General features: G+C 45.8%; 3 protein-coding genes across 3 annotated transcripts; 2 read left to right on the top strand and 1 right to left on the bottom strand.

Annotated features, from left to right (window-relative positions):
- Positions 1-1,342: 1,342 nt before the first annotated feature.
- Positions 1,343-12,879, bottom strand: leng9 (leukocyte receptor cluster (LRC) member 9). Its single transcript, XM_080004754.1, has 8 exons — positions 12,786-12,879; positions 12,388-12,503; positions 7,863-7,941; positions 6,561-6,721; positions 6,151-6,477; positions 5,778-6,054; positions 5,294-5,414; positions 1,343-2,354 (listed from the first exon to the last, which is right to left on the bottom strand). Exons 1-8 carry the CDS (start codon positions 12,821-12,823, stop codon positions 1,695-1,697), a joined length of 1,779 nt encoding a protein of 592 aa, XP_079860880.1. The 5' UTR covers positions 12,824-12,879; the 3' UTR covers positions 1,343-1,694.
- Positions 12,880-13,495: 616 nt separating this feature from the next.
- flcn (folliculin) lies at positions 13,496-21,574 on the top strand. The gene is made up of 12 exons (XM_080005717.1): positions 13,496-13,761; positions 14,292-14,501; positions 14,941-15,087; positions 15,315-15,536; positions 16,952-17,118; positions 17,231-17,322; positions 19,089-19,252; positions 19,417-19,530; positions 19,638-19,761; positions 19,873-20,001; positions 20,187-20,289; positions 20,468-21,574. Exons 2-12 carry the CDS (start codon positions 14,292-14,294, stop codon positions 20,673-20,675), a joined length of 1,680 nt encoding a protein of 559 aa, XP_079861843.1. The 5' UTR covers positions 13,496-13,761; the 3' UTR covers positions 20,676-21,574.
- Positions 21,575-23,779: 2,205 nt separating this feature from the next.
- On the top strand, positions 23,780-26,485 carry LOC307233827 (uncharacterized protein). The gene is made up of 5 exons (XM_080005261.1): positions 23,780-24,369; positions 24,778-24,884; positions 25,194-25,265; positions 25,386-25,532; positions 25,715-26,485. Exons 1-5 carry the CDS (start codon positions 24,357-24,359, stop codon positions 26,075-26,077), a joined length of 702 nt encoding a protein of 233 aa, XP_079861387.1. The 5' UTR covers positions 23,780-24,356; the 3' UTR covers positions 26,078-26,485.
- Positions 26,486-26,856: the final 371 nt, after the last annotated feature.

Raw genomic sequence — 26,856 nt, 5'->3', positions numbered from 1 at the left:
GAGAGAGAGAAACAGAGACAGAGAGGGAGAGAGATAAACAGGCAGAGAGAGATTAAGATTAGGTAGACACCCGTTTGAGGTAGTTGAATGCCCAGGCGACTTCACAACAATGCAACAACATGATACTGCCCGAATATAATTAATATGTGAACAGGGATTAGGGCTCTGTCCTTCCACACTCTCCATACAGACAAATAGCAAAGACAGAATTTTAATCCCAACCAACCTTTATACACACACACACACGCACACACACACACACACACCTGACCAATCCATTTTTATTAACAGACTATATCCATGTATTAACAGATTATTAAAGCAAATTAATTAAAGGTCTAACCATCTGCTCAATTGTGCTCAGGTTGAGGGAAATAGAGTTGAAAATAACCACTCACATATTGGCGGAATGGGAGTAAGATCCTGTCTACACAGTGGCGCTGGGCTGTGTTTTGCAGAGTGAGACAGAGAGGAACATAGCAATAGGCAGAGTAAGGGAGGCAATAAAGCACAGTTAGATGGATATTGGGGGTGGTGGTGGGGGTGTCACACAGAGAAAGAAACACAGATACTGAGTGGACAAAAAAAATGTGGGTTCTCAAACAGGCAGTGGGGAGAGGTTGGAGAAAGAGGGAGGGGATACGGAGAGAGAGAGAGAGAGCAATGAATAGAGAGGGGGGAAAGCGGCACACAATGAATTTGCAGTCAAAACCAGTTTCCAGTGAGAGCTGCAGAATGGACTCAACAGTGATTCGATAACGAGGAAGAAAAGGAAAAAAAAAAAAAAAAAACCTTCTAGAGACAAGGGAGGCGGAGTGGTGGAGATGGGGACCGCTTTCGCCTCAACGTCTTGGGTGACACGATTAGGAAGAGAGATGGGAGAGAAATTAAAGAAACGGAGGAAACAAGCAAACAGCCAGAGAGAGAGAGAGAGAGAGAGAGCACAGAAGCGCACGGTGTTTGTCTGCCATTGGAAGGGGCGGCAGGAGGGAGGGGGCGGCATTTGCTTTTTTTTTTTTTTTTTCTGTGTCACTAAAAGGGATTGGGGGAGGGGAGCCAAAGGGATAATGCAAGCGAGGGAGCAAACTGGAGAGAGCCAGAGAGCATACTCACTGACTCATATGTATAGTGTGCGTGTATCTGGGAGGGAAAGGGGAGAAAGAGACAGAAAATTGAATTATGTATGCAAGAGTTACTCCAAGCATTTAGCCGGCCTCCGTGTCTCTGTGCGTTAGGACCACAGCGCAGTGACAGTTCCACATCCAGGTCATCCATCGCACCGCAGAGAGAAATATCACCACTCACAGGATTTAAAATAATCAATTTAATATTTAATGTGCTTCGCAATCTGGAGGTTATAATTCATTGTAAAAAAACGATGCGAATGCGTCGTTCTCGTCGCATCTCAATCTATAAAATATTCATGTGAATCAAGATTCAATCAATTATAAAAGATGTCCTGCAAAATCCCGCTGCCATGATTTGATACATTCATAGTTCTCTTTAGAACATACATTTGTCAATGAAATACGATCATTATGTATTGTAGAAAGGGCAGAAGACCAACATGGTACATGTGGCAACAGAGCCTGCGTACTGTATCTTGCTTTGAAGGTGTCGCACTGGTTCATTCACATACAGTATTTAGTGTACATACATATAGAAATATATGTCCCGGTGTGAGACGCGCCCCATCATCGAAGTGTTACCGTACATAAGATCTTGTAAAAACCATCCGTTTTGGACACACCCATCTCGCACAGATTCAAGGTATTCACTGGCAGCCGCCCAAAGCTAACTCCCTTCCCTACCTTGAGCTCCCCCACACCCTCAAAAATCCTCTCCCCCTCCCCGTGCCCCACCTTGGCCAGGGTGAGGTGGTAGCGGGGGTTGAAGGAGTGTCGGTGCAGCCAGCCCTCCTCCCTGTATGCCTCCTGCAGGCCGCTGTTCAGCTGCTGCAGCGGGAGCTGGGGCTGGGGGCTCAGGTGCAGCACCCTCCCGCCGAAGTGTTTCAGTTTCAGGGGGAAGGACACAGCCACCGGGGGGTTGCGGTCCAGGCGGGCGAAGCGGCGCAGGATCTCCCCGGCGGCGGCCACCTCGGCCGGGCCGGACAGCAGCAGGAGGCAAAGCGTGACGTGGAGGGTGGAGGAGGCCACCCAGTACGGGGCTGAGGAGGGGAGCAGGGAAACGACCTCGTCCTGCAAGCGCTGGAACCCGGAGAGGATGGCAGGAGTGTTGGCCCTGAAGGTGATGAAGTGGGTGGGACTGCGTCTGGGGGGTCGAGCGCCGCGCTTCTCCCGTTGCTCCGGGGACGTCGACGGCCACTGGTCACCGCCGGGCTGATCGGGATGATTCTGTGTCGTTTATAGAGTTGCAATCCCGTTCAGAATCTGCTCGGTCAACAAGTACATCTGCACGCCGCACATATCTGGAATCTAACGACGCTCAGTTCTTTTAGGTACATACAAAACACACAACAAACATGTCATGAAAAATAAATAATTGCAATGATACATGCCACGCGATATAATATCATGAATTTGTCAATGGTGTTTGTTTTGGGCCAAGGGTATGTCCACCTGATGAATCTATTGAAAGGGGCCCTGAACTATTGTGGGGATTATTTGGAGAATCATTTGAAAATTATTTGAGAATTGCTTGGAGTTGTTCAAAATGAATGATTAACAGGGAAGGTCGAGGATAACAAAAGGATGGTCCAAAATAATTAGCTGAGGATTGATCGGTCTTAATCGATGACCCAAAACTGAAATTGATTATAATAATTTAATATGTATTAACTTGTATAAATGTACTATACAAATAAAATATCACAAAAGATATATACAAATAAAAGTATTATCCTCCCTAATAATAATAATAATAATAACAATAAATATAAATATTGCTGCAGGCAGAAATATGCAGGGTCCAGGGTAATTGGCCCTTCGTTATCGCCTGGTGAGGTCTGAGCCACTGCATGTAGGGTTGCCACCTTCGATGACGAAAAATAAGGGACACCTTGCCAGCGGCCCCATGCCCGGGGGACACAAATCAAGTTGGGGGTCTAGGGGTCCTTTAAGCATCAATTTGTGCTTTTTATGCCTCAATTTCGAAGTCCTCTTTTCTGCTCTCAACGTGAATTAAAAGTAAATAAAGAGTAATGCATGGTTCCATCAATTATATTAAGGGTTAAAACATCAGATCATAGACATAGCAAAATGTTTGGTCTGTAAAAATAAGCTATTTGGTAGAAGCAAACAAGATTGAACAATACATTAATTTGACATTAACATTAATTTCCGCTTATGCAGACGATGTCATTGTCTTCATTACCAACCAGGATGATGTCCAGAGGTTAGTAGTTTGCTCAGGAATGTATCAGGAGCCCTCATCTGCTAAGGTAAACTGGGAAAAAAGTGAGGCCTTGCAGGTGGGAGGGTGGGAAAGTGGGAGGGGAAAACAACTCCCAGTTTACCAGGGGTTCTGAGGTGGGAAAAGAGAGGAATGAAGGTGTTTTTAGGCTCGGAGCAGTACCAGATGCAGAACTGGGAGGGTGTGGTGGAGAAGGTGTGTGCCAGACTGTCCAGGTGGAAATGGCTGCTACCCCAGCTGTCCTAAAGGGGGAGGGTGCTGGTTGCTAATAACTTGGTTGCCTTGACCTTTTGGCACAGACTAACCGTTCTGCATCCACCTAGAGGCCTGCTAGAGGAGATCCAGAGGGCCATCGTGAACTTCTTCGGGTCAGGTCAGCGCTCGATCAGAGCAGCAACCCTGAATCTACCAGTCCAGGAGGGGGTCAAGGCCTTATTGACATTACATCCAGGGTCACGGGATTCCGCCTCCAGACGGCGCAGAGGCTGCTGTACGGTTTTGGACTGAGTTGGCTGGACACAGCGAAGGTGCTGCTGAGGCGGGCGGGGCGCCTTTCTTATGACAAGCGGCTGTTCCTGCTGCAATCCGAGGAGATGGACTTAACAGGGCTGACCCCCTTCTATCAGTCAGTGCTGCAGTCATGGCAGGTTTTTAGGATCCACCGTGACATCACAATTACCCCAGAGATGTGGCTGTTTGAGGAGCCTTTGTTTGGGAACCCACTACTGGGCTCCTTTCCTCCTCCAGCCTGCGGTCCAGCTTGCACAGGGCTGGGTGTGTCAAGTTGCGTCATCTGCTGAAGACATCCGTGGAGCAGCTCATGGAGACAACGGGCATCAGATCCTCCAGACTGCTATGCAGGTTAGTGGATGAAGTCTGTGATTCCCTGCCAGTGCCCTATAGAGCTTTTATGGAGAGCCACACTCTGTCTGACCAATCGGACGATGAGTGTGAGTATGTGTGTCCTTCACTAACGGTCTCTCCTGCTGTGCAGGGGGAGGAGGAGTAGGACAGTCTCCTGACCTTTGCTACTCCCAAGCTGGGGGAGATTGAGGCAGTGAGCAAGAAAGCCGCCTACTACACCTGCGTCAAAGTTACACACCTACGCTCTCGGGCAGGGGTGCTGGTGTCGAGGCGGACCCAGTTCTTTGGCCCAGGAGCTTCCCCTAATGGATGCTGGCGAGCTCTGTACAAACCCCCCGTCGACAAACGGACGGGCGACCTCCAGCGGAGGATTGTCCATGGGGCGGCAGCTACAAACGGGTATCTGCCACGCCTGGATCCCAGCACAGGGGTGGGACGCATCTTCTGCTCTGAGAGGGAGACGCTGCAGCACCTGTTTGTTCTGTGCCCTAGGCTGCAGGGGTTGTTTGGGCTACTGGAGCGATGGGTTCAGGGTCTGGGGGAGAGCCTCTTTTAAACTCTTTATCTTCTGGCCTGTTTACACTGTGTCAAACATATCTGTCCACGTCCCAGTGAACACTGTTTCAGGGGTGGCTAAACTGGCCATTTGGAAAATTGACCTATTGACCTGTGACTTTCCTGTTATTTGTCTCTATTTTGTTTTGTTTGTTGGTTCCTTCATAATCACGCTTCTGCTGTTGTGACAGGACTTACTGAAAATAAAGGAACCTTAACCTTGTTTTTTTTTTTCTCTGATTTGGATCAAACTTGGACCGCAGCGTGTGTGGACTGCCCCAAATACAAATCTTATACATTCGTGTTCATCAGGTTCGACAGAGCGCCAGATACTTTGACATGTGTGACATCTGATAATGGCCAGGAGAATAATAATAAAAATCCGAACAAAAACCATAGGGCAGTTTCCATATGTCTGATAAACAGTACGTAAAGGATGGTCGATCCTAAACTACATAAAGAACACTATTTTACTGACTCCAGGTGAATGTATTGTACCCACCTGTTTCTCATTGCCTTCCCAGCTGTCCTTCCATTCTTCCAAAGCCTCTTCCTGACAACCTCCCACCTCTGTCCATCCTTCTCTTTCAGATAAAGAGATTTGGTCCGTTGAAGTCAGAAGTCTGAAACCAGAGCGGAGAGAGAACACAGGAGAGCAATTTGAAAGCAAGCTTTACTAAACTTTGCATTACTAAAAATAATACAAAGTAGTTTAAAGTAGTAAGTTAAACATTAAAAAAACAAGTTATGTATAAAGCAGAGTCGCTCTACTATGCAGGAATATTCTGAATGTCCATCTACAGTATGTCTAAATATTAAAATGTCTTAGTTGATAAAATGATGCCAAACTAGGATGCACTCAGAACTTGTTTATATTGTATATTGAATTGTGTAACAACTCTTTGTGTGAAGCCTGTCCATGTTAAATACTGAAGAGTTCCTCAAATTCTCAGACAGACATTAAGGCCGCTACATAATAATCCTACCGATTATCCATTGCTGGTTTGGACTCTCCTCCTCCTTCCCGTTCCTCAGAAGTGCTCTCAGCATCATTTAAATCTGTTCGTGTTGTGAGAGAAGTGTTAACGTTCATCTCATCCAGGGGTGTGTTCTCAGAACGACTGGACTCCGCCGTCTCACTCTCCACCCGCCCGCCACCGGCCACCTGGGGCGTCTCAACAGGGTCTTCACTGACCATGGCTGGTGGCTCTGCATCATGTGTCCTTACTCCTGTGAAGACACAGTCGGGTTTACCAATGCAAATTTAAGACAGGGCAGGGCAGATGTATGTGTATGAGTGTGTGTGTGTGTGTGTGTGTGTGTGTGCGTGTGGCATTTAAGACGAAGATTCAGCCTTGCCCTCTACTTCCTCCTCTCCTCCAAAGGGGGGAGCCAGAGATTGACCGGTGGAGCCAAACACCCTGTCAGTTCTGCTGTTGCGGTCCCAGACGCGGTGCCCTCTGTAGGTGAAGTACTGGATCCTGTGCCTCGGCAGGGCCAGTTCAGCAGAGTAGTCACAGTCGCACGGGTCGGTGTCCCAGTTGAACTCGGAGAATGGACGCTCCAGCACGCCCAGGAACCGGTCCACGTAGCCGACCACAAAGTCAGACGACTCAACAGAGGGATCCCACAAGATTCGGGAGATGACGTCGTCTGCCGTGCGCATACGAGGCTTTTTGCACACCTCTGGCGGAGGGGAGAAAAAAGGGACATATGGGTCGCGCTCAAGAAAGAGAATGATGAAAACAGAGAGAAAAGAGGATAGAAACCTTTGGATTTGGATTTGGATTTGGCCTTTCCATCTGTGTTTTCATGTTTTGGTATTTTGTTGGCTTTGTCACTCCTTCTCTTGGTTTTCTGCACCTTTTCCCAACCTTCCTCATCATCTTGCTCAAGCAAACCAGTCTCTGGGTTGTCTCTTGAAGAGTCGCTTAGAATGGAGGGAGCAAGAAAAGCATAAAAGGAAAAAAAGGAAGCAAGAAGAACAAAGTTCAACCAACCACTAACACTCAATACAGCTGCTCCTGACTGCAGGAAAAAATACTTTACATGCAATACAATGTAAAAATGAATGAATTATGTCATCTTTCCGTATAATTATAACTTACAATTAAATTAAATTCCATTATCATAGCTGTGGATATACTGTATAGTTCAAGTTCCATGACAGTAAAGTGTCATGTAATCAATGAAATGCTTACAATGAAACAATGCAAGAAAAAAATAAAACTACTAATATTAGGTGACAGTAGTAAGAAGGTATCTGCAAGTATACACTTATCAGCCACAACATTAAAACCACCACTAATAACCACTTATATTGTGACCTGTGGTATCTGGCACCAGGACATTAGCAGCAGATCCTTTAAGTCCTGGAAGTTGCGAGGGGGGGCCCCCATGGATCGGGCTTGTGGTTCCAGCACATCCAACAGATGCTCCATCTGATCAGACCCTAACCCCGGTCATCCCCATGATGTAGAAGAAAACATGCGACCAGGCCACCTTCTTCCATTGCTCCATGGTCCAGTTCTGACGCTCACATGCCCATATTAGGCGCTTTTAGCGGTGGACAGGGGTCAGCATGAGCACCCTGACTGGTCTGTGGCGATGCAGCTCCGTACGGAAATAAGCATCAATGAGCCCAAGGGCGTCGATCACCCTGTTGCCAGTTCACCGGTTGTCCTTCCTTGGACCACTTTTGGTAGGTACTAACCACTGCATACCGGGAACACCCCACAAACACGACCTGCTGTTTTGGAGATTCTCTGACCCAGTCATCTCGCCATCACAATTTGGCCAAAAGTCACTCAGATCATTACGCTTGCCCATTTTTCCTTCTTCCAAAACATCCAACTTCAAGAACTGACTGTTCACCTGCTGCCTAATTTATCCCACCCCTTGACAGGTGCCAGTGGAACTAGATGAGCAATGTTATTCACTTCACATGTCAGTGGTTTTAATGCTGTGGCTGATCTGTGTATGCATATGCAGAGATTTGGATATTTGTAACAAAGTGAGCATATTTTTAAAAATAGGGTGACGGGTGTTTGAATAAGGTAAGTGTAACAGACCTGTGAGACAGACGACATCTGTCGCCAAAACGGCACTTTCCCTTCAGGAAAAACTGGCAAACAGATACTCCTTCCTTTTCTATAGAGACAAACAGGCAGATTAAAAAGAGTGAGGGCACTTTGCAGAGACTCATGTCTGTAAAATACTACTGTCAACCTCAGTGGATTAGAATGACCCTATGTACAGTGGTGTGAATGTATATGTTTTGCTATGTTGTGTTTTTTGAGTTAAATGTCTGATTTAATCATTTTACACTTTAACCCCTTGGGTATTGTGAGTTGGGCAGTTGAAAAAGTGGAAGATGAGTGATGAATCTCAATTCCCATGAATGTAATAATTTTTTTTAATTGCATACTTCTACATTGATAATTTCAGCTAATTGGATATGTTAAAACTGTCAATTCTCCACCTGGAACATGCTTGTTTAATGACGAATAATAGTCCAATATGGTCTTGGCCCTTTTCCAATGTGCACCCCTCGCAGGTAGTTCACCCACACTTTAAATCAAGTGTCCCTTCAAAACAAGGGTTAGGCCTCAGGGGAGGGTTTGGGACTTGGATGGCTGGCTTGGGAGCGATTACCCAAATGAGTTCAAGTTCCATTCCAGTGGCACTGCTTGAGAATATAGATAACAGGACACCCTTATAACTCTGAGACAAGGATAAGGGGATTTGCAAGTGTAGTTAGGATGAATGAATGACAAAAATATAGATCAATTCTACCTTTGGAAATATCCTTACACATTCACACATTTAAGTTTAAGCATATCATCTCTCATGTTAGCAAAGCTGTGCACATGTTCACATTAGTTTTGAATCTATATTATGTCCATAACTAGCAGTGTAAGCGAGGGAGACTCAGAGGAGAAGCACAAAGTTGGGAGGAGAAGTAAATTCCACCATCTTGAGGATGTAACGGTCGAATACTTCTAATGACTTGGTATGTCATTATCTCTCTCCAGCTGTTGCTGCATTTGCAGTAATAAAAAAAAGAAAATACAGCTGCAGGCAGACATGGAAGGGGTCCAGATTTGTCACAGCAATTTCACCAATGTGAAAACAAGCCTAAAAACAGGAATGAACGATAACTAACGTACTACTACAGCAATGTAAACTGGAAACTGTCCATTAACCACATTCGAAAATGCGAACATTTCGCAGCTTCACCGGTGATTGTTTGCTGGCTGCTTGCAAAAACACTGCATACTTCTCTAACAAAAAGGCGGCGCCATTGTGAAATTCTTTGCGGGAAGCTCGCAGGCAAAAATTTTAAAAAGGTCTTTGGGTTTTCTTGGGCATCTCGATGGAGGTGATACTGTGCAAAATGCCTGCAACAGTATTATTGTCGCAATATTTCCGGGCCAGACTTTGCATTTGGCCTGTCTTGTTTTTCCAACTGTTCGTCTGGGCACGTGGCACGGGCGCTTATTCATTTATTGTCAGTTTGTGTATATTCCTCACAAAGGGCAACGCCACAAAGTCTCACAACGTGTCCGTGGTGTTTGTGATGCAGTTCAAGATGGAGAAGATGTCATCTATGCTCAGCAGATGGGGTCTCTCACACAAGTGAGTTGTATACAGAAATGCACTTCATATATCATTTATAGTTGATATTTAGACGACTTAAAATAAAGGTTAACGCTTAATTAATTTCAAATGGCACAAATACCGAACGCCCTTCTCTAAGACACCCCCCTGATTTATGGATACAGCCTTTATCATGGAGAAATATGAATTACAATACCGTCGCGGTAGCTGAAGTATGTTGGCATTACCTTAGCATCAATGCAATTTCCTTTCCACGACCAGCGGTTCAGAAGCTATTAGACAAAACGTAGAGTGGTCGTGATAGCGCCACCATCTGGCTGATAAATTCCGTTTTTTGTTTCCTAGTTTCGGAACATGTCGAACCTATCATTTAGGTTTTGTGTCTGTGGGATTTACGGTTTCTGAGCACCAGGCACCTTTAGCGGAGAACATGGCTATAGTAATAATAATAATAATAATAATAATATAAACAAAAACAACATGGTTCCTGCACTTCATGCAGGACACCTAAATATTACAATAGTCTAAAGAGAAAGCATCGTTTTTAGACTGCACTATTCATACAACATAAACTGTTGTGGAGTGGGGCTTACGGTAAAACATAAAAATGTAGAGTTACCGACATGTTATTTTATATTTTATTTGTTAGTGAGCAGTGCTTGTGGAGCCACCACAATTCATGCAGCAGTTACTGGAAGAGGTTTTGACATTAATGTTTGACATGACGTTAACGATGAAGGAATCCAGCTGATACGGTTTCCTCAATCTAGATGCCATATTTTATGTCTCCCTTATTGTTTATGCATTTCATTCAAATCTCAAAATTAGACTATCAAATGTATTTATTAAAGGAACATCATCATAATCTCTTCACACCCTGAATCCTTATGACAACACTTTGGACCTGATGCCACTTTCTTTTGATTGTTTGTGCATCTCAGTCTGATTACTACCTGTCCGCTATTTCAAATTTCCTCGTAATTATATTAAAAATGGTCAAATTACAAACACTGACATGGCTGCTGCTTTATATGACCATTTCATATTTTCTTTTTTTTTTGGAGACAAATTCTCTACAATTACTCATCTGGAAAACTGCATTACCCTTCTGTCATCGCAGTCCCAACATTTCACTCAGGCCAGTCCCACTCTCAGAAGTGTATCATTGATACCTTTGAACATAAGAAGAATTTTAAACCCCTCCTGCTGTCCTAGTGCTCCTTTCATTTTACCACCTGTTCACATCTTTAATTTGACAATTTCAACTGGTGGTCCCTCAGGTGGTCCCTCTGAGCAAAGAGTAAATGTTTAGACATTATTTAGTGACCTAAACAATTACTGTCCTACATCTAAGCTTTCCTGCCTCTCAAAAATTTGAGAATCACTGGTTAAGAATCACTACTTATGACCGTTTTACCTAGCTTGTCTGTATTTCTTTTTATATTTGTAGTTTGTTCTCAGGTCTCTCTTGGAAAGTATTAAGTATTTTAATATCCATGAGAGTCAGAGCAAAAAAAAATAAAAAAATAAATCCAGATTATACCTGATAAGTAGATTATAATCGGAATCCAGTCTTTTGTATAGTTATTAGTTTACCCCACTGCCAGACTCATGTCATTGTCATGAGGCACTTACTGCAAATGAAGGTGTTTAATACTGTCTATAAGCAAATATTTTCAGTTTAATCTTTAACTGTTAAACTTTAACAATAATTACAAGCTTGCTGAAAAAACAACAACCCCTTCCCAGATGTCTTAGTAATAGTGAAAAATAAGCCAGACATGACAGTTATTAGTCAAAAGCAAGACTGACACATAAGCAATCTAAAATATCTGTAAAGATGTGAATGATCATGAAGTATGGTGTTACAGTAGCAAAACCAGATGCCACCTGCAGTGATTTCCAATGAGAAAACATGATTCAATAAGGTGGTTATGTGTTTATGAAATCCGTAAGTACGGGATTCAAAAGCCTTGCTCGCAGATGGAGAGTATTGCCAACATCCAGGAAACCGTCCAGACCCCAAGATCCAATCTTAACGACTGCTAGTGTGACACATCTTACCAGAGAATTCTAAGCGACTGAGCAGAGGAAGACTGAATGAAACTCAGGACCCTAGAGACCGAACTGGCAAGCGGCCACACCAGCGAGGAGGAACTGGAGGAAAGGGAGGTCGGCCACACGATGAGTCTGAGCCCTCGGTTCACTGAAACTATGTGCTCCATGTAATTTTCTACTTAAAAAGTCTAGACTGGTGATTTATATATATGTTCGTCATTTCATGCAAATTGAAATATTTCGACGGTACCGTTTATTTATACCGGTACTGATGACACACTGACACTATCATTATTAATTGTGAGCCCGGAGGCTGGAAAACAGATGTAGATACCTGCAAATGCAGCTATTTTCTTAGGCACACACATATGACTCATAGCTTTGATCTCTTGATTGTCAACTGTCAACTCCTGCTCCAGCAGAGCGGACAAACAATTACAGAGGCAGTCACATGCTCGGAGCTAAAGTCGAATTCCGAATAAGTGGATTATTTAATTCACTTCCGGAAGTTTGCCTCTTTTCAGAAGCCAACAACACCAGGGGAGGGGGGAGTCTTATGAATACCTATCTGTTTACATCACCGCTCGACTCGTGCCATTGTCATGGGACACTTGAGACACACATGAGAATCTTGCTTAATACTCAACTCTTCAAACATTAACTGTGCGACCAGTAACTTATTCGCATTCCCGTTTTGCCCCAGAGACTGTTCATGAACCCAGACCAAAAAAACAAACGAAAAAAAAACTAAATGAATCACAAGCTCGCTCAAAAAAAACAAAACAATAACACCTTCCCAGATGTGTTAGTAACAGTGAAGAAGCAGAAGAACACCAGCCAGGAACCATTAGTCAAAAGGGAAGCTAACGCTTTAACAATTGAATACTGTACATCTGTAAAGGCGAAACGAGACGTCACCTGCAGCGGTTTCCAGGGACTTTTCCTGAATCACTGCGCCTGGACCGGGTGTCAGGCAGCTGGGGTCCGGGCTGCCGTCCGCCTGGGTCTCCGCCGCTGGCTCTCCTGAATCCATGCTAGACCGCCAATAAAATAAACGTTCCTCCATCAAATATATAATACGGTTATAATATAATGAGCATGTTTCTTCGTCGTATGATGATGATATGCTTATAACAATAGTTTATAACAGAATAATTAACAATTTTAAAAAGAGGCATCTGAAATAAAATTAAAAAAAAAATGTACACAATTACAAAAAAACACCCTTGCTGTTTTCTCTTGTTTTATTACCGAAGTGAACAGTCAAAAGCCAGTGGATTTAACCTACAATCTTTATAAACATATTGAAATCATACCGCCCCGAGACAGACTGGATGAACGATTCGATTCGCATTAGAAAAAAATGGTGACAAATCTGAAAAGTGATAAACTTATTTTCCCTTTGTACCTGAAGAGCCACAGATATGAGGAAATGCTACTTCAGACCCGGTAGTGGACCGAAGCGCAGTGGAGGGGATGTTGTATTGTGGGTATTGTAGTTCAATACCCACATTATTTACCATGATTTACCTAATGTATTAAACAATACAGAAAATATTTAGCCTTTCCATGAGTAGCTTTGGGGTTGGGTTTCATCGCTTGTTGTTCACTCGCCATTAACGCTAATAACCTTGCCAATATACTTTAGTTCTTTAAAAAAATATTGAAGAAAGCTGTGCTGCATTCCAACACAGTTGGAAATCGGGAACACCTCAGCTACGACTTGGAAAGGTGTAAAGGAACGGCCATTTAAGTGGGATTTTCGGGACAGGTCACTCGGGCTTGAGTTGTCCCGAGATAACAGACACCCTCGATACAAACACCCCCGACATGAGCATGACTTTTTCATGGGAAAACACCCATAACATCCATCGACACCTTTCGGACGTTTTAGCCCCCGTGTGGATGCCTGCCGACGCTCGCAGGCTCTCCGAGCACACGGATGGACGCAAATCCGCGGCGGGCGACCGTCGTTCCCCCCCCCCCCCCCCCCGGAGAGAAGCGCGAGTGGAGCGCGGCGCGCTGGGAGGCGGGGAGCTCCGACGCCCCACGGCCCCGGCCCCCGCCGGGAACGCACCCGCAGACCCACCGGACGTCACTTCGGCCCCGGCGCGTGACTCCGCGTCACGTGACCCGCCGTTGCCAGGCTGCGCGAGCGGCGGTCGGAGGTCGCGAAGCACGTGGAATCCTTCGCGGCGAACGAGCTCCCGAACACGGCGACCGTGGAACCCGCGCCCATGGGGCGTTTGGCTGATTAGCGGGGAGAGGAGGGGGGCGGTGTTTGTTGTCGAGGTAAGCGCGTGTTTGTTCTCGATGTCACTCCGTCACGGGCGCACGCGGTGCCAGCGCGTGACGTCGACAAACTCAACTCGTGCGCGCGCGTCGCCCACGGAGTGACCCCTCCCCCCCTCCCTCGCGCGGTGCCGTGAATAAGTCCCCCCCCCCCCCCCCATTGTTAACCTGTGATTTTCCTGCGGTAGCTGTGGTCTTTTTCGTTCTCTCCCTCCAAGGAGGTAAACTGTACAAAGGAGGAAGTCTGGGCTACACATGGGGGGGGGGGCAGTCCTTATAGTGAACAGCTGTCTCAAACCTGGTGAAGAAACCAACAGGTCCCTGTGTACCTAGTTATCTCTGTAGAGGGATGTCGGAGCTCTTGCTGCCTATTTACCGGTCGACTGATTTGTCTCTGTTTTTTTTTGTGTTGTGTTTTTTTGTTTTTTTTTGGTTCCTTCGTGATCAAGTTGCTGCTGCTGTGACATGGCTTTACTGCAAATGAAGGAACCGTAGAAGTCAAAGTCTCTCTCTCTCTCTCTCGCTCTCAGATGAACGCCCTGGTCGCCCTCTGTCACTTCTGCGAGCTCCATGGACCCCGGACGTTGTTCTGCACGGAGGCCCTGCACCCGCCGTCGCCCTCCGGCCCGCAGCCGGGGGCCCCCGGTCCCGGCGACAGGGACCGGGACGGCGACCGCGAGGGAGAAGGCCTGACCATGAGGGCCAACAGCTCCGCCACGCAGAGAGGGGAGATGTGCGAGGTAATCAAGAGGCCACGGGACGGCGCATAATGGTGCGAGTGTTCCGAGCAGGGGTGCGCCACAACATGACAACCGACAGAGTCCCGCGTTTAAACGGTTCTTTTGCCCCTATCCCGGTAGCGTACACACTGTAGGGGCCACGTTACAGCTGTCTATCACAAGAGTCCTGACTCATCATTTTTTTGCAAACCCTTAAGACGAAAGATCTTATTATGGTTTTAGCAAGATCTTGAAAGTGTGTTTGAAAGTTGGAAAAACCCGTATTAAGACCACTGGTGCATACTGGCTATTACACCCAACTAAGCACACAGGGTGGTTTATTTTTATTTATTTGTTTCCTCCTCCATTTTTCTTGGCGTGCTATTGTCTCGCCCTGTCTCTTATCGGAGGCCGTTCATCTTTTTTTTTTTTTTTTTTTTTTTTCCTTCCTGCGTTCCAGGGCTGCCGCTCTCTGCCGGCCTCTCACCCGGGCTTCGTGAGCGTCGACAACGAGACGGGGATCCGCTTCCTGAGCCACCAGCATCCCAGGCAGCCGCAGCTCTTCAGCGTAGTACGGCAGGCCTGCGTGCGCAGCCTGAGCTGTGAGGTAAACAGCGACGTACGTGTGTGTGTGTGTCTCTGTCTGTCTGTCTGTCTGTCTGTCTGAAGTAGACGCTGCCTGAACCCCACCCACAGGGTTGTGTACAAAAATGAACTCGGCTGCGTGTTTTTTCATTTTATTAAAAAATAAATAAATAAAAATTATGTTCTTTCTTTTTCCTCTTCCCCGCGCCCCTGTCCTCTTTCCTGCATCTCCGGTCTCTCCCCCCGCAGGTGTGTCCGGGCCGCGAGGGCCCGATCTTCTTCGGGGACGAGCAGCATGGCTTCGTGTTCTCGCACACGTTCTTCATCAAGGACAGCCTGGCCAGGGGCTTCCAGAGGTGGTACAGCATCGTCATGGTGGCCATGGACAGGATCTATCTCATCAATTCCTGGCCTTTCCTGCTGCGCCACCTGCGACTCACGATCCAGAGTCTGCAAAGCACAGCCCTCAAGGTAGGCGCTAAAACAGACTTTGTTTTTAACGATGTAAGGACAAGTCTGTATGGGAACGTCTCACTCTGATCAGGGGTTTGCCAATACATAGGTTCTGTGGTTTATCGTCTTTCAGAGGTGTGGTATTATAAAGAAATAAGATTGGCATTACACGGTGTGAGTACAATATAATGAAAAGACGTCACCTTTTTATTACTCAGGACGCAAGGTTCGGAACGTTGGAGGGCATTTTGTTTGTAAAACTAGAATTGAAAACACCCAAAGAGTCTGCTGTGAAGACGCTTAGTTTTGTTTGACAACACACCTGGGAAATGGAACGAGCGATACAAATAAGCCACTTCTACCTTTAAATGGTCTTGTCATACAATCTTGTTGAAGTGTCCTTGAGCAAGATAGTGAGTTCCTACCTACTCCCAATGAGCGGATCAGCTCCTTGCATGGCAGCATTCACCATCTGTGTGTGAATGGGTGAAGCACCTTTTGTGTCCACTGGACTAGAAAGGCAGTTATACAAACGGGTCCCATTTAACCGTTTTCCAGCCTCGGTAGCACGTTCGTCCCAGAAACAGCTGCCCTCCTGTGTGGTCACACACTAGGGTCTCTAAGAGTTTACAGAGAGTGGTCCGGTAAACCAAAAGAGCATTTCTGAGGGTGAAAAAGACTGTCAGGTCGGGAGCATAGCCAGACCCATTCAAGCTAGTAGAAAGTAGTAGTTAACGTCCTTAGGATACGTCCTTCTGCGGTTTTGCAGAAGGACGTATCTGAACGAGCAACATGTCATGCAACAGTTCCTGTGAGCTAAGAACAGGAAGTTGAGGCTATAGCAGGCATATGATCAACAAAAATAGACGATGGAAGGTATGACACATGCTGGGACAAGACAAACCTCTGTTTTAGTGCCTCTGTGTTGTGTCAGAATATGCCATTAATAGAATGAGTCCGTGGGGAATGTTTTCTTAGCACACATTAGGCCCCTAATGACTATTGAGCAACATTTAACTGCCAAGCTATAACTCAGCGTTGTTGCTGGTTCTGCGCATTCCTTTACGACCAAGTCTACCTTTTGCAAATCAACATGTCGAGCTAGAGACTGTCCAGCGTCTGCACGCACAGACTTCACAGACATGATTTTCAAGCCCGCTTCTCAGTTACCTCCGAGTGGTTGGCACCATGAATGGCTGGAAAATACGGAGGAAATTAAGTTATGTTGATGTTAACATAGATCAAAATCATTCAATCCACGCTGTTCTGTTGTCAAAAGGAGGGCCAAACTGAAGATTGATCGAGATTGAGATTTTTTTTTTAATTCATAGACAGATATTGTGATTTATTTTTTATTTTTTATCAGTACGGTGTAAAATTCACTGACCATCATAAATAATAACCAGACTCCTCCTCACGCTGACCATTCCCAGGTCTTTGATAATGAGCAGGGAGTGTGTCCGCAGCGAGCGGTGAGGATGAACAGCGTGTTCTCCCCGGCCGTCTTCCCCCACCAGAGAAGTGGGAATGCGGCTCGCTCGCTCACCTCTCTCACACAGCACCCCAACCTCTGGGTCAGCCTGCACTCCTCCTTCAGCTGGTACGTTTGCTTGCCTGGCAGCGGCGGCTTAGAGTGTCTCCGCCTTAGGGGCTCCATCTTTCCCCCTTTTCCCCAAATTGAGACGATATTGACACAGTTTTCCCCTCTCCAGGCTGCTGAAGGCCTGTGGAAGCCGACTGACGGAAAAGCTGCTGGAGGGTGCGGCGACAGAGGACACCCTGGTGCTCATAGAGAGACAGACAGGTAGGCAGACGCACAGAGACAGACAGGCGGGCGGGCAGACGGAAACATGAGGCGTTTCCACACCGAACAATTCTCCCTGAGGGGAACTAGGAACTGGGGAGGTCGACCGAGAACTAGATACATTCAAGGGCTCTTTTTTTACTGGTTGTATTCCCACCGGCAATAGGAACTCTGAAGTGATGTCAGCCAATGGGGTTTCAGCACGAGTTCAGTGTTTTATTTACTCCGTAACATTCACTTACTTCACCTCATCAATCTACCAAAATCTGTTTCTGAACAAATTTGAGGCCTGAAATAAGCAATGCAGGTGCTGAACTTCCCTCATATTAGATCTGCAAGGTGTAATTTAACGGTTTGTTCCAGCTTTTGTAAGCCACGGGCTCGCATCAGGACACAGGGTCATCGGGATTTTTTTTGTTTCATTCGATGAACACTGGAAAATAAAAAACATTAAATAAATACGTCTCCAATAAAAATAAAATCCCTTTTTTTTTTTTTTTTTTTTAATTGGTTATTTGTTATTACCGCTGAGTGTAGATGGGCTCGTCCCCACCCAGAGCGATGCGACTTGACCGGGCGGACTGTCCTCAGTCCGAGGGGCCGACGAGGGGCTGCGTCTGGACCAATCACCGTGCACCTACGTCACTGAAGGTTCCTCTTGTGCCGGTTAGTCCCTGCCCGGGATTAGGAGCCAAAAAAAGTCCCTCAAAACAGAGAACTATGATCGTTCCTAGTTCCAGCAGGGCAGACACAGCGAAAAAGGGACGGTTCCTCCAAAAGTTCATAGAGCTATGGAAAAAGCTCCTGCGGTGCGAAAACGCCTAGAGCGAAACAAAACAAAAAGAAATCACAATCCTCCTTTTCTAAATGTAACAGAATTTGCTATTTTTTCTTCACTGCTCAGTACTTCTTACTTACTTCACTCACACTCCTGTTACATGGGTTAAGGGTACAGTGAGTGATATCGGAAGGAAAAAAGGGAGGAAATGTCCCTCACGCTCAGACCTGTCTATATCAGCTCAGTCCCCGCCCCCCTGAACTACTCCTCTTATATCCCCAAACGTATTTCACGGAGAAACAAAATCTACCCTGATTAATTTGGTAGAAGGCTCAGCGCCCGATGCCAACCCGGCGATGTTTGTCTAGCTCTAGAGGATGATGCCATCGCAGGTCATGTGTTTCACTTCGCCGTGAAAGTGTGATTCACCGCGTCAGACGATGGAGGGAGTTGGCAGGGAAAGAACAGTGTGAATCACTTGACTGCAGCACGAAGAAGAACATGACCTCGTTTTGGAATATTTTTCTAAGTGGTCATGTTTTCACTTGTTGTGTTTGGTGTATCCCAAATTGTATCATCTTGTCATACATTTTTCGCTTAACAACCAATTCTGTATATTCTGCTTGATCTATTTCACAGTTCTTGATGACCCTTTTCTATTATTATATTATTATTATTATTTATTATATTATTTAATTAACACTTTTGCAATTCTCCCAAGAAGAAAATTACTTGGGATATTGGGTGCTGGGATGATTGCAGTTTTAATTTCCATGTGATAACACTATTTTCAATAATGTGCTTTCAAAAGCCAGAGAGTCATGTATTTAAAAAAAAAAAAAAAAAAAAGACAAGTACACAGGAAAAGCCGATTACTGTGTAAAGTAGCCTGGCCAAGGACTAACTCCAAATGACACCGGTATGCCCATGGGTCTGGACTTCAATATTTTGCTTGTTTTTCCACACTTTTTTAAAATTTGACTAAAAGAACAAGCGGAAGAAATGAGCTGCTGGGAGGGTGCAGAAGGGGTCAGTTCTCGACCACAGCAGCACCAATCAGAGAGTGAACTGGGAATGGACTTCCTCTGTGATGATGGGAAGCTGGAGGGATTTCCAGGCCCAAAGTTCAGGTCTTTGAGGCATTTGCGACAGGTAAAACCTTTGCAACGTATTTATTCATTGATTTGTTTATTTATTTAAAAAAAAAAAAAATTGTTTTGTTTATTTATTTTTTTCTCCCCAAGTTCAAAGTTTGAACAAAATGTTCCCGTAGATCAATATTGTAGAACGTTTGGTCTCCACTTCGTGCTCGGCAGGTGCTTGGGGCCGCTGAGTTCCGTCTGCTGGCATGGCACGTGCTGATGGGGAACCAGGTGATATGGAGAGGTGCGGATCCAGGGCTCATCCAGTCAGCTTTCACGATGCTGAAGGTACACTTTTACGGAAGTGTGTGTTTGTTTGTTGTTTTTGTTTTTTTGTTGTTTGTTTTATGCAAAGCCAAACATTTTAATACCATGATTATCTGGTGTTCCATCAGAAGTTGCTCCCCGTCGGATGCGTTCGCTCGGTGCCGTACAGCGCTGAGTACGAGGAGGCGTACAAGTGCAACTTCTTGGGTCTCAGTCCGGATGTTCCCATCCCAGTGCACGTCAGCGCCTCAGGTGTTGCCCTCTTTCTCATAATATAGGCCTATATGAGCAACATTTTGTTTGCTAAACAGTGGTTTGGCCTGCATTTATTTATTTAGTTGTTTTTTGGGGTTTTTGTCGCAGAGTTCTCGGTGCTGGTCGACGTCGTCAGCGCGGAGAAAGGCTGCCAGTGCTCCGCCGCGGGTGAAAGTGATATCTCCTCACTTTACCACTTCACCATCAGCAGTGCCAACACGCAGCCCACTGATAGAGGTGAGCGATGCACCGGGGTGTAAAACTGTTTGGAATTCCTGCTCTCTTCTGAATCTTTGAAGCCCTTTGAAGACGGGTGGCGTGGGGGGGGGGGGTGTAATCGCATTTAGACCATTTTAGAAACATACTGTCAAATAGTGTTCAAACTTAGCAGAAGGACTCTTTTGGTTTTCTTGGTTCCCCAGGTCCCATGTTATTGAATAAGCTGGAGGTGGCCTTGTCTAATGAGAACTTGTCTGTAGATGTGGTGTCTCACTGCCTCCTCTGTCTTAAGGAGGAGTGGATGAAGTGAGTATGATCTGTACACGGGGTCCTGTTTGGCTTCTTGGGGTTTTAACTCTGATCTTGATTGTTCCGACACAGAAACAAAATGAAATTATATGAAATATATATTCTTCTCACATAACAGTAACTTTTGTTGTTTTTGACTTTTTTTTTTGTCCTCTCGACACCCTTCCGCTTCCAGTAAAGTCAAGGTGCTGTTCAAGTTCTCCAAGGTGGACGGCCGGGGGAGGGAGGACACCCAGAAGGTCCTGGCCCTCCTGGGGGCCACAGGGTCCGGGGAGGAGGACAATGTTCGGCTGCTCAAATTCTGGATCACCGGGCTCAGCAAAACCTACAAGAGCCACCTGATGACGGCCGTGCGGGGAGGAGAAAGGAGCCCCAGCCAGTGATGGGAAGAGGGGGTGGCTGTTGATAGCTGAGAAATTCCATTCACTTGATGATAAAAAAAAGCTTCTTTTTTTTTTTTTTTGCCGGGAGTAAAGGGACAAAGGTGAATTGCTTCTGTTTGTAAGTAATGACAGATCAACCCATGCATATGAGCTCATAGCACCAATGTATTTTTATTCAGCCCAGAATGATACATTTAGTTTCAAACCATGTTCAAGGGTTATTAATGTCATAGGAATCACTCATGGAATGCACTTTCATACATAAGTATGTGGGTATAAGTTATTACAAAACGTTTAATAGTTTGCTTAGTCAATGTACAGATGGGGTTTTTTTCCAAATAAAATAATTTGGTCAATCTCGTAGCGTGCTCTAGGTGGCTCCATCTTGTGGAGACCTTTTCAAAGTGAGTGAACAAAAAATGTAATCTTGTTTTCCTCTTGCGCTAGCTCCCACTCAGATGGTTTTTTTTTTTTTTTTACAATGAATGGCTGTTGGCCAGGAAATCTCTAAGGGTGTAAAACAACACTTGTAGATTGTCTTGCATCCTGAAATGAACAGAGCAGTTGCATAACGAGGCCTTTCTCCCGTATTTGGTGAACTGCACCAGCAGGGATTCTCTTCCTAACGAGCCGGCTCTCTTCAAACTGCATACTTCTTTTTGTTTTCATAGTTATTTGAGACCGTGTGCTGATGTCGGTAGACTGGAGACTGTAAAATTGAAACGCATACTGCTTTGCTTAAATTGGTGACCTTGTTTTTTTTTTTCAAGCCAGTAGTATTCGTATGAGTAGGAACACTGCATAAAATATTGCTGACTTCATTTTTTTTTTTTTAGTGAAGTTGCTTATTTCTTCAGATCTATTCTTGGTTGTATAATTGGAAATAAAAACTTAAGTACAAATAATTGTATTTCATTTATGGCATGTCCGGTAATCACCTATGAAGTTGGGCTGCAAATGAGTAATTAGTTACTCATTACTTCTTTAATAAAATAGTATTATACACCAAAGTATTTAACTAGGCTAGAAAACAACACAACCATCGGAGATCCGGTTGGATCAAGAATCCTTCAATTTGTTATCACAGCACAGCATGATTCAGCTGTTTTCTCCAAACATACCTGCAGCTTGTTCTGGTTATAGGCTACAGCGTCTTGTGGTTTGAGGGAGCTCTGCAGCTCATTCTGCTCATTTGCAAACAAGTTAATTATGTTTTTTTGCAACAGGTTTTGTGGCAGCGTGTATTGTGAATGTTGGAATTGGTGTGTTGGAGTTGGTGAGTTTTCTCACCAGGACAAAGACCGCATTTTGCCTTTTTATTTTTACCCCCCCACCCTTAGTTCAATGGTAAAAAAAAAAACCTTTTGACTTTTCACTAATTGTAATTTAGTTACTCAAATTTGAACAAAAATGTGTTTATCCGTTACCACCATAAATAATCAAATTACAATAACGCGTTACAACATTACTTACTCCAAACAATGGCCACTTATGTCCTTTTTTATAACCCTCTCTCTTTGTTGAAAACCTCTTTGGTTCCCCAGTGTGCTAGAAGTCAGAGCAGCGGGCCTGTGTCAGAAGGGTCACTGACATAAATCAACTGCGGGGGGGAAAAAAATGTATGCTGGGTTTAAAAAAAAAAAAAAAATTCCTTAGTTATTTAAACTTCAACCGTTTACAGTTGAAGGTGCCTTTACAGGACATGTTTGCATTTTTTACAGCTCGATCCTTAAATTGAAATGTTGGTTCCCATCACGGCTCAACCTCGCCGAACGCTTTACTATTGAGGAACTTACCACTCTGCCGCAACTTCTCATTGTGATGAGATGCCGCAAAAAAAAAAATGTTGAATTTCCTTTTCCAAAAAGCAGGAAACTCAAATTATAGTCCGTTAATCTCCACATGTTGAAGTGTCGAATACGGTGACAAAACCGTGCACCGGGGTTTTACGGGTTGCATGGTCTCCCTGCTACAGGACCGGAAGCTGCAGCAGAGTGGTAAGTTTTTCAATAGTAAAGCACCCGGCAAGGTTGTTGGCAGCTATAAATAATGTAAACCAATATTTTAATACGGCCTGGGTTGGGAAATAGAGAACCTCTCCATTAAGCGGAGCACTTAGTCCCTAATTGCCATGTATCAAACAGCAGAAGGATGTGCATGGGTTTGGCCCCCAGGTACAAAATTTTGTTCAACCCAGTGGAAGTGAAAGCACGGCCGTAGATGCTGAGCGAGTGAGCCCGCGTACGCCCCTATCTCTAAATAAAGACGCCAAAAAAGAAAAAAATGCCCTGGGTCAAAAGAAGACAGTTTAATGATGAGGTATCTCCGCACACTGCTCGCAGAGGTGAAAAGGTTGAAGGCACTTCTGGGAAATGCAGAATGCAGGGCTTCCAACAAGGCTGTTGTTCCCCTCGTTTCTTTTATCCCCCCCTCGGCTCTCCTGGAAGCGGCGCTCCTTATTTTGGCCGACGGGTCAGCGACGCGGAGCTGGAGGGCCGAAGGCAGTTAATAACTTCCCCGATTCACTTTTTTTTTAAAATTAATTAATTTATTTGTTCTTTCTTTCTCTTTGCGCAAGCCGTGCAAGTCGGGGCAAGACGGGGCAGGAGAGGGGGAGACCCCGCCTCGGAACCCGCCTCGGCAGGCCTCATTATTCCGGTTGTTATCATCGGGTGTGCGATTCTCGCTCTTCCACAAATGTGTGGCGGGTATGACAGATTATATTGTACACTGGAGTTCTGGAGGTGGGCGAAGGGACGGAAAGGGGGTGGTGGGGGACCAGCTCAGTGTGTGTGTGTGTGTGTGTGTGAGTGTGTGTGGGGGGGGGGGGACTCAAAATGAAAAACATACGCTCCAACTGCCATGACTAAGCCCGCAGACACCCGGTTTGGAGGTGGAGGAGGAGGAGGAGGGGGTGGTGGTGGTGGTGGTGTTGGGGATGGGGGGGGGGGGGGGGGGTCAGAACCGGAGGGAGCGGGGCCGGAGGGGGAGGGGGCTGGGACAGTCAATCATGAGGTAAAACGTGTGGCCGGTGGGAGGGGCCCAGACTTAAAGGGAGCGGGCAAGCCGTCCACATTAGAGAGAGAGAGAGCGAGAGAGAGAGAGAGAGAGAGCGCACTTTCACTGAGAGCCGAGCGAGAGGGAGCGCTGGCCCGGGGCTCTCGCTCTATCCATTAAGCAGTTTATTGGGAGAGAGGAGTGATTCAAATTAGGCTGTTTGGGGTGGATAAAAAAGAAACAAAAAACAAAAAAAAATACTGGGTCAGCAGGGATAGAGAGTGAAGGGAAAGGGAAAGGGGGGTAAATAAGAACAAAGCTTGGAGGATAAGGGAAGACTGCAGCCTGGAGTGGGAAAATCCCAAGTGAGAGAGAGAGAGAGAGAGAGAGAGGAGGAGAGGGAGGAGGATTGCGTGAGGGGGATAAACCAACCGGGCAATATTAGGAAAGTACCAGAGGAACATTTTTTTTTTTCATTAAAAAAACATTGTGGAAATTAAAGGATGAAGCTGTAAAAAAAAAAAAAAAAAAAAAAGCCTCGAGGAGACGCCAAAGCCACGAGAACCACGGAGCGAGAAAGTTCAGTCTTTCACGCAGACTGACACTGGAAGACGGACCGCTGCGCTGCAGATTGCTCCCAGTCAGAGAAATGGAGAAGTGTCCATTCTCAGAAAGATAAAAAGGATGTCACTGCCAGGTAAGAAACGCATCTCCGGACGCACTGGCGTCAAACGAAAACTGTCTTAAATACCATATCGGCAGCAACAACGAAAAGTCAAAAATGGGTGTTGATTCAACAAGATGTCAATTCAAGTTGCCTGTCCATTCCCACTCAATACTGTGCTTTTATTTCCTTCTTTGAGTCCGTGACATTGCAGTCGTTTCAATAACAAGGCGATGCGTTTCTAGAAACGAGGTTTTTGCTCAAAAAGCACTTGTGCAACAGCAAATGATGTCATTGTTTGTTGCCTTAAGTAACAGCTTGAACATGTGAATTCAACCACAGAAAGTTTCCATCCCTGCCTGAATCTCTCTGTCTCTTTCTCTGCAACTGTCTTTTTCCCCCCCTCCTTCTTCTTTTCTTTCCTCCCCCCTCCTCATTCAGTTTTGCTGTTACTATCATTTTTGGCTGTCCAATGTGGCGGATGTGACTTTGATTGGGAGGTGGTCAAAAACGTTAAAATAACCATTGACTCCAACCCGGCTGGATTTGTAAGTTTACCGTTCTGAACGTTTCCAACACTCACAACATAAAGACATGACCCCACTGATGTAGTGTGTCTAAATGTTAAGTGCCGCTAGAATGGATTCCATTGACATCTTGTTAAATTGATTGATCACACGATATTAAAACAACAAACAAAACAAAACGAAAACCTTTGCATGCTTGGTAACGTTTTGAGGCAGTCGCCCTCTCGATCGCTCGATCTCCTCGAGTTGATCGCGCTTTATAATCGACCGCTCCACGCGTCCGTCACCTTCATCTCGTCTCCCGTGTTTCTTTCTTTTCCCACCCGCCAGCGGACGGTGTTTCCTAAAGATTACCATGTCAAGCACCACTACGAAAGCAGCATGCTCTGTGATAGCGATCCGGTGAGTACCGCGCGTCGTCGCAGCTCCGTCTTTCCCGTAACGAACCGGTGGTCGCCACCGTGACGTTTCACCGGGATGATCGTCGGGGTCACTAACCCTTTGCTCCCTCTCCCGTCTCAGTGCTGCGGGTTCCCGGCTGCAGTCGTCCTTCAGGACTCCTGGGAGGTGGTTCTCCAAAACCTCTGGGATGAGCATCTAAATTACTCCTTCATCGTTGACCTCAAGCAAACACTGGACAGAATTATAAAGAGGAACAGACACACGGAGGTATGATTGAGAAGATCAAACCTATGTAGTCAATTCAATTTTATTTATTTTTTAACCAATAGCACCTTCCGGCGCCCGTTCATCATTATTTATTTTTTTTGGTCGGGCTTCACATAGTTGTGGTTTTGCTGAGTCAGTTCTGTGGAAGCGTCCTGACTGATCAGTGCTTCCCCCCCCCCCAGCGGTTCCAAGAGGAGACCGACGTCTCCAGCTTCCCTTCCATCTCCTCCTCCCCAGAAGAGCTCCTGAATCTCACGTCGCAGCTTTTCTCCTGGTGGCTGAAGGTGGGGTGCTCGGCCCATGTCGAGACGTGTTCGCTCCCCGCCCTGGCCGCCCGGGCGGACGCCGAGAGGGCGGAGCATCCCCCGCTGAGAGCCAGACTCTTGACCACCCGGGCCGTGAGCAGCGTGGAGGAAGGGCTGAGTGAGAAGATGCTGGACGCCACGCGCCCACCCTCCAACAGCGGGCCGCCATCGCTGCCGACGCCTGCTTCCGTCTTAGGCCCCTTTTTCTTTGGACTATGCCAATGGCTGTTGCCGTGGTAACATGGATGGCTTTTGACGATGCACATATAATGCAATTCTTTTTTTTTTTCCCTCGCACTGAAACGTTGTTTCCCACGTTGCTCCTGTGTTATAATGCAGTCACACTCGCCAGTGACATGAAGGGATATGCAGGTTGCATTTAGAGGTTACGTTAAATGTTCGGAATTGAGTAATAGAGAAGCTCACTGCTTAACAGCGCCCTGTAACAGTTGTTATCGAAGCTCTTAACCTATATTCAAGCCAGTCTCCATCTATATGCTGTGCTACCTAAACGTCACCGCACACAAGCTATTGTCTTTCTGCAATGAATGTCGTCTAAAAGAAATAATTTCAGATACGTTGTCTAGGAATGTTTACTTTTGTATATATTGTAAATTAAAGCATACAAACATTTTTAATTATACTTTGTATGGCGTCAAAGCGTTGTTACTCGCGACACTGTTCGTACAGGTTCGTCAACGACTCATATTTTGAACACAGGGATCTTCACTCTTTCACTTTCATGAAGGCATTCAAAGATTTCGGAGATCTCTCAAGTCCGGCGACCTGCGATCACGACAGTCGTGTGCTCGGGGCCGACAGGATGGCGAAAAGCCACAGATTCGCTCCAAACGGGGTTTCCGGAGCAGAATGTTCTGAACTCTTGCACAACCCCCGTATTAATCTCCCACAGCCACCGTGGGTGCATAGCTGTCCGTGTGACAAACTGCAGACGACGGAGGAATGCATTTCCCATGGAACGGGGGCCGCCGCGCAGAGCTCTTCCGCCTTGAGAGCCT

This window comes from Zeus faber (genome assembly GCF_960531495.2).
Source record: "Zeus faber genome assembly, chromosome: 8".
NCBI classification, from domain to species: domain Eukaryota; kingdom Metazoa; phylum Chordata; class Actinopteri; order Zeiformes; family Zeidae; genus Zeus; species Zeus faber.
This window is presented reverse-complemented; position numbering and strand designations above follow the sequence as displayed.